Source organism: Somniosus microcephalus, chromosome 33, assembly GCF_052327205.1.
Source record: "Somniosus microcephalus isolate GS21.2 chromosome 33, FLI_Smic_1.0, whole genome shotgun sequence".
Lineage (NCBI taxonomy): Eukaryota > Metazoa > Chordata > Chondrichthyes > Squaliformes > Somniosidae > Somniosus > Somniosus microcephalus.
In genome coordinates, this window is record NC_141019.1 from 32,332,778 (window position 1) to 32,340,543 (window position 7,766).

Genomic DNA, 7,766 nt, shown 5'->3' on the forward strand with positions numbered 1-7,766 from the left:
ACCTGGGGCACCACAATTGACCTTCGTGCACCTGGAATAGCATGGGGTGGTGGGGGGAAGCAGCCAGGGGTCCCACTCCTGATCACTATCCAGCATCCCATCCTGGAAAGTGCACATTGAGGGGAGGACATGATCAGGCTCAGCTGTGATGTTCTCCAGTCAAATAGCCTGCTGATGCACTCCATTTAGGCTCACATGAAAAATGACCACTTAGTTAATGGGAACTGGTGCCAGAGCCCAGCAAGGAGTCAGTGCCTGCAGGAGAGGAGGGGGAAAATTGGGCAAGAAAATATATATAGTGAGGAGCTGGCAATGAGGAAGTCCTGCTAAACCTTTATAAATCACTGGTTAGGTCTCAGCTGGAGTATTGTGTCCAATTCTGGGCGGCACACTTTAGAAAGGGTGTCAAGGCCTTGGAGAAGGTGCAGGGGAGATTGACCAGAATCTGGAGAGACTGATTGGCTTCTTGTACTGTTCCACTTCTCTGACAGAACTCAAAATTCAGGGTGAAACGCACGACAGTATCGAGGATGCTCGCACAGCGCTGCAGCTCTACCGCAAGTACCTGGAATTAACTAAGCATGGCATAGATGTGGATGAATTCCGGAAAATATTGAAAGGTCTATATGAGAAAGGCAGAAAGATGGACTGGAAAGTACCAGAGCCTGAAGGAGAGGTGCAGAACAGTCCAAAAAGTAAAGTACCGTTTTTATTTCCTTTTTTGGTGTGACAGCATTTTATTGCTTAAAGTTAAAATGTAAAATTTTATCCTCATCAAAAATTGCTGTATTGTACTGAACTTCACCCTTGGAAAATCAGACTGTTGGGGAACTCTGTGGACACTGGCATTCCCCTCCAGCCTAGATTGATGAGATGAAACCTCTGTCTGCTGGCTGTAACAATCCTACATGGTGAATTTGGTAGTCTGAATCCAGTTCCTGGTTGGCATGGGCCTACAGCACAAAACTGTCCTCAATTCAGCACGAATTGGCAATCTCACTGAGTCCACAAGACAGCTGGAGTAAGAAATGGAAAAATGTCTCACTGGTACGGTTGAGGGACTTATTCGGTGTCTAATCATGCTATACCAGACCCCAGAGTCTTACTATTCCTCTGCCACCAACCTACTCCACATCCTCCGTTCCACTATTGAGAGTTGCTCTTTCAGCTGTCATGCCCCTACCCTCTGGAAGTCTCTCCCCAAATCCCTCTATCTTGCCATGTCCTCCTTAGCTTTCAAAAGCCCCCCATAAAACTCTTGTCTTTCACCACATCTTTGGCTCCTTCCAATAGCTCTCTTCCTGCTTTTCTGTGTTTTTTTCCTCTCCCTCTTGATTGGCATCCATTTTTTCCCTCCTTCGTAAAACCCTTCAAGACGTCTTTCTGTACTCCAGGGAAATGTAAGTTGTTAATGCTGACACTGGATGCTCAAAATGGAAAATATTCCCTTTCCCAGCACTAACATCCCTCCCCTTGAGCAAAAAAATTAAACTATCTGAACTTGATCTTAATTTGAACATCCATTTCATTCTATTTCAAACCTATTTTGTTTGAACTGTAAATGGGGCCAGTACAAAGATGTTTCCAAGCCCACACCCAACAGTTGAACTAAGCTGCAAAGAATTTCTGTAGTTGCTGACACATGCCTGGGTTCGTATTATCTGCTGAGATTACTCCAGCCATCTAGCACTGCCAGACTAAGTAACTGCTCTGAGCTAATTCCTTCAACAAGACCGAGATTAGAATCATACAGCACAGAAGGAGGCCATTCGGCCTATCGTGCCTGTGCCAGCTCTTTGAAAGAGCGATCCAATCAGTTAGTCCCTCACCCCTGCTGTTTCCCCATATTCCCTTCAAATACTTATCCTGTATTACTCATTTTTTTAAAAACACTGCATATTTATGTTTCAAGGATTATGATACTGAGATTTTCTCCTTTTAACCCTTACCTTTAAGTGTAATTCTGTGTTGTACAGTTTCAACAAAATGCTCATAGGTTATGACAAATACAAGCTGCACAATGGGCGATATGTAGGTTCTGAAGATAAGCCAAAAATATCAGCACATGACACTCTCAGGTTCCACACGTGATTCATTCCTAATTGAACAATCGTATCAAACTTGTATATAACTTTTATTTCATTGAAGAACTCTTTCTACCCATGACTCTTTTCTTCCCACCAACCGCCTTCAAGCTTGAAGCAAAACACTTTGCGATTGGATAATGTGCTGATTGAGGCATTTATTGCCCTGGCAGTAGTTCATACTGGCCATAATCCACTGGAGTCATCTTTCATATTTCCTGTTCTGTGTAGTTAGTAAAGGTTATTAACTGTAGAATGTTACATAAATTAAGAATATAGAGTTTTGAAGAAACTTTTTGATAGGTTATTTATAAACAATGCTATTTACCTTTGGTCATTGAGGCTCGTTGCAAGTATAAAGTGATGTGATAGGTTGTTATGTGATTAACAGCCAGCTTTACAGAGCTAATAGTTTGCACAATTGGTAGTTCTCTCGTTTAAGTCAGAAGGTTGTGGGTTTAAGCCCCGCTCCAGTTCCTCCAGTGTTCTCGCCAACATTCGTCCAATCGCAGATTACCTGGTTATTCGTCGTCTTTGTTGTTTATGGGACCTTGCGGTGCGCAAATCGGCTGCTGCATTTGCCTGCATAACAGTGACTGCACTTCAAAGGAAATCTATTGGCTGTGAAGCGCTTTGGGATGTGAAAAGATGCTATTCAAATGCAAGTTCGCTCGTTCTTTGGTTAAGCATCTGTTTGTTTTCAAAACTTAAAACTAATTTTTAAAAACCATCCTGTTTCCATTTCTGATGTATCCCCATGCCAGCACCGTATGCAGCTAAGAGGACTGGCTGCCTGGCCTATACCAACATTGCTGTGTAGCCACCCCACACAGGGGTGTAGGAATGCTTGGAGTGATTCCCTCACTTTCTGTCGGAAAGCAGCTGGCCTGTTCTCCGGGCCTCAAAGTTGTAACGTGATTCAGATCTGGAATGCGACGTGCAATGAATCACTGGTCAGTAGACATCTAGATCTGGCTTTGAATCCACCTTGGACTGATGGAATGAGAGTCTCCATTGTGATAGCTGCAGTGTGCTTGTAGGTGTGGGCCCACAGGACAGAACTAGCCATAGTTGGTACTAAATTACCAATCCTACCCAGAGAGAGACACCAATGGCTGGTATGAGCAATGGAAATATCACATTGGTGCATTTTTGGCGCAAATTAGAGGGAGCTCTACCCTGCATCTGACATTGGGTGTGCTTAATGCTGACCCTGGGTGGAAAAATGTTCCATTCCCCAGTACATATCTCACCTGATAAGCGCAAAACATTGGAATCCGCTTTACATGTTTCTCATTGCCCATAATGAGTTGATGGGGGTTAATCTCGATGGTTTTTTTAATGCAGATTCTACACCTTCAAGCTTCTCTCTTTTTCTTAAATTAGGCACCCAATTTTCCCACCTCTGATGGGTTTATAATGTGAAGAAACATGAATGAACTATCTAACCTAACGAGGAGCGAATCCTGCAGCATTTGAGGGGGAAAAAGTTTGTATTTTTAACAGATTCCAGAAGAAACCTGTTTCTAAATGGAGACTGCGTGGAGTGGTGCTTAAACTGTCGCAGTACTAAATTATACCACTGAAGAAAACTGATCTGACTGGACGAAGAATGGGGAGGAAAGTCAGATTGTTTGGGGAAAAAATGGAAACAGAGACGTGTTGTGATATAAAAACAGACAATGCTGAAACACTCAGCAGGTCAGGCAGCATCTGAGGAGAGAAACCGAGTTAACGTTTGCACTCGTCACTGCTGAGGACTGGCATTCCGCCAAGGCTCCCAGATCTCGAGGTTTCTCGGCAAACATTGTGCTTTTTTAAAAAATTCATGTTTTCCCTCTGTTTTCTTAAGCCTTTCCTTCACTTTCTTGCTCCCTCCTTTAAAAACGAATGCCCTCCTGGAGCTGTGCTCATAGGACAGAATAACTTCCCCGTGAAGATGAAGGCAGAATGTTTAATCCAAATAGCCCAGGCGTGGCTGGCAGACTTCGAAGTTTTGGCAGCTCTGAGATTGAGTAAAAATCTTTAAAACACCCCAGTGTTGGCCAAAATTTGCCTGTTGCAGGGAAAAAAATGGAAGAAAATACATGGGGTTCATAAACCCAGTGATGGTAACATTGTCACGCACTGCCATCAGGTTGCACATGCATCTATTATTCAGTAAAATCATTGGTTTGCAAGAAATGGTAGCCTTCCCTGCTGTAGAGATCGTGTTTTAAATAGTCATGTTGAATAAGGTATTCCACGTTGATTTTAACAGTTCAACAAAATCTTTTAGATTGTTTTATAAAACAATCAGGATATGGGAATGATGTCATGATGGCACCCTCACCATGGTAACAGTCCACACTATTCCAAGATTGTATTTAAGGCCCCCCCTCCCCTCCCCTCCCCTCCCAGATAGCCAGCAGGATGATGTAGGGTCTTCAGCCACTACACTGCCGATGTTCCTGAACTTTCAGGGCTTTTAAAATTATAAATGTGGCCTTTTTGAGCTTACAAAGAATCTCCAAATGGCTAGCAATCTTTATTACAATATTTTACATATACCTGTACATGTGGTGCGAGACACTATCCATATTCGGCATTAAGTTACATATGTACTTGCATTGGAAGGAAAATCATTTGCACTTCCTATTACATAATTGGAAGCTCTTTTTAAAAGTTCAGTTGAAAAAGCTCTGGTCTACTGTTGTTTTCTGAAGATAATAAAACTTTATTTTTTAAAGAAACCCCTGGTCTGGTTCTTTACTTATTAATTTCTTCATTCAAGTCAGTTTTTCATAATTCTGCATCCTGCTGTAAGTAAAAACATTTACCGTGATTGAGCCAAGGCTGCACTTGCATACAAAAATCGAGGTTTGCAATTTGTTAGTTGATCCGTTTAGCCCAATTCATGTATCTATTGAAAATAAATAACTGGACTTTTCAACAAAAAAAAAGTGAATGCAGACAAGTGTGTACATAACCTGCTGTCAGTGTCTTGCATCAGGATTCTTATCATGAATGCAAACTACGTTTAAGAGCAGGAATTTGTGAAATATTTGACAAGATTATGGAATTGTGTGTAATAAACCTGAAAATTGTTAATAAGAACATAAGCATTAGGAGCAGGAGTGGGCCATTTGGCCCCTCGAGCCTGCTCTGCCATTCAGTAAGATCATGGCTGATCTGAACTTGGCTTCCACTCCACTTTTCTACCTGTTCCCCATAACCCTTGACTCCCCTTTAGTTCAACAATCTGTATATCTCCGCCTTGAATATATTCAGTGACTCAGCCTCCACAGCTCTCTCGGGTAGATAATTCCAAAGATTCACAACCCTCTGAGAAAAGAAATTCCTCCTCCTCTCCGTCTTAAATGGGCGACCCCTTATTCTGAAACTATGACCCCTCGTTCTAGATTCCCCCACGAGGGGATCTCGGCATCTACCCTGTCAAGCCCCCTCAGAATCTTATGTTTCAATAAGATCACACCTCATTCTTCTAAACTCCAATGAGTATAGGCCCAGCCTTTCCTCATAAGACAACCCCTTCATCCCAGGAATCAACCTAGTGAATCATCTCTGAACTGCCTCCAATGCAAGGATATCCCTCCTTAAAAAAGGAGACCAAAACTGTACGCAGTACTCTAGGTGTGGTCTCACCAATGCCCTGTACAGTCTTAGCAAGACTTCCCTCAAAACATTGGCACTGTAAATATGTATAGGATTTGATGTAAACGTAAGTATCTTAAAGCAGACATACTCCTTTTAACTGCGAGGCTCCTGTGTCAACACAAACTTTGTAAATCAAAAAGTGCAAAAATAACCAGTAAATGTACAAGTATTGATAATTTAGGCAACCCATACTTCCACACTTCACTGGATTGGGGAGGTGCCAGGTGGGAGCCAGCCACATCTGTAGGAAGAAAACAAAGTAAAATTTGCTCTTGCATACCGAGTAATGTTTACAGAGAGGTATTGGAGTAAGCCTGGAATCTGGTGATTATGTGCACCCTTTTGGTAATGAGGAATACTGCATGGAGAACAGAAAGTCAGCCCAAAATGGCAGTGGGGAAGAATTGAGTTCCAAGGTTTAAGAATTAATTTACTGCATGACCTGGAACTGAGAAATAATATGGGCGCTGGTGCCAGTCTGTCTGTAGCGAGGCCTGTGGAAATGTGAAGTTATGATTTTAGCATTGTTATTGAATTAGTTTTGAATGTTGTGTTTGAGATGTGATAATGAACCAGATGCCACGAAGTCTGTAACAAAAAGGTTAAGGTTTTATGTGACTGTTGAAATTCAAACCCTTTTGTGTTCCCTCCAATTTTCCCCTCATTCATTTTAATGGACAGAAAAATTGCTGGCTGGTGAGCACAGTGGAAAACACTAGCGACTGATTCTTGGTGGCCCTCTGCTATCTTACCCAAGTGGCCATTCTTCGGGTGAGTGTAGGCAGGGAATGTTAGCAGGCTATTCAACTTTTTGTTTTAATTCTTGGAATGTGGGCGACACTGGTAAGGCCGACATTTAATGCCCATCCCTCATTGCCCTCAGAAGGTGGTGGTGGGTCTTCTTGAACCACTGCAGTCAGTGTGGTGATGTTGCTCCCACAATGGTGCTAGATAGGGAATTCCAAGATATTGACCCAGTGATGACTTTAAAACAGAAACTTACTTCTTACACCGTGAAACATGCTGCAGTTTCAAAGTGGGCTAATTTCACTGCTGGCCGGCATAATCTTAAATCTAGAACTTTTCTGAAGTTCACCCGACACGCTCGCCCGGGAAACTCTCCTTCAGAAAAGCATGCTTCCCGCAGAAATACAATCCAAATCCCATTGAAGTTGAAAGGGATGCAATCCAATTCCTACGTGCTGCATCTCCTTTATCAATATTATTAAAATGTATAGCCAGTTTTTGACAAAGGCATATGATGCTGTGATAAAATGTGAAATCTGCAGCCATTTAACCTAATTAGCACATTAGACTTCATATGTTTTCCCTAACAACTTGCACCTTGTGAAGGCTATCGCAGCCATCATGTCTGGTTTCTGAGCTCACGGTTCTTCCTTTGAGGGAATACCCGGAGAGTCCCAGGCTCATTAACCCTCACATGCTGTTTCCAGCAATAAAGACCAAGTTAAAAATTCAACACTGACAAAAAAAAACTTTTGTCGCAGCTGTATGCAATTTTCAGATGGACTTTGGGTTTTTAAGAGTTAAAGCGGTGATGAGGGGAGAAAGTAGTGTTTGGCACATCGGCTGAAATTGATCTCTTTAGAGGTAGCTTTGACCATGGTATTTGGAAGTGCTGCCTGAATTCCATTGTGTTTCAGCATGTCTATTCAAACACGTGGAAAATGCCAACGGTGCCTTTGTTCTTAAAATAGCCTGATGGACAGTAAGAGTAGCAAAACTCCTGATTGTCAGTTTACAAAAAGCAGTACCTGGTTTTGCATATACAGCAACCATTGCTCAGTCTGGAGGCTTTTTCACTGCTTGGAGTATGAAACCTTCCCGTCCCACTTTCAGCATTTTAGGTGTGGTTCTTTCCAGAGTATCGCTGTTATTCTTCCCTTGCATTTAGTTACTGGAGTTAGAGGGGGGGGGGGGAAATTGGTACTATTGATTTTAGAATTGTATGATAAATTAGAATTTACCCCAAATCATTATGAATTGTTCAGATAAGTCGGTGCT

The 7,766-nt window shown here is 42.3% G+C and overlaps 1 protein-coding gene across 8 annotated transcripts in view; it reads left to right on the top strand.

Annotated features, from left to right (window-relative positions):
• Positions 1-4,816, top strand: part of LOC147097109 (PAN2-PAN3 deadenylation complex catalytic subunit PAN2-like) — a 52,858-nt gene extending 48,042 nt beyond the window's left edge. For 7 of the 8 annotated variants that reach the window (XM_085972951.1, XM_085972953.1, XM_085972955.1 and 4 more), the window contains 2 exons: positions 492-695; positions 3,471-4,816. In XM_085972951.1, coding sequence (XP_085829077.1) covers positions 492-695; positions 3,471-3,493 — 227 coding nt within the window. In that variant the 3' untranslated portion in view covers positions 3,494-4,816. Of the gene's footprint in view, positions 1-491; positions 696-3,470 lie in introns of those variants that run through there. The other variant, XR_015074491.1, reaches the window with a different exon arrangement.
• The last annotated feature ends 2,950 nt before the right edge of the window (positions 4,817-7,766 follow it).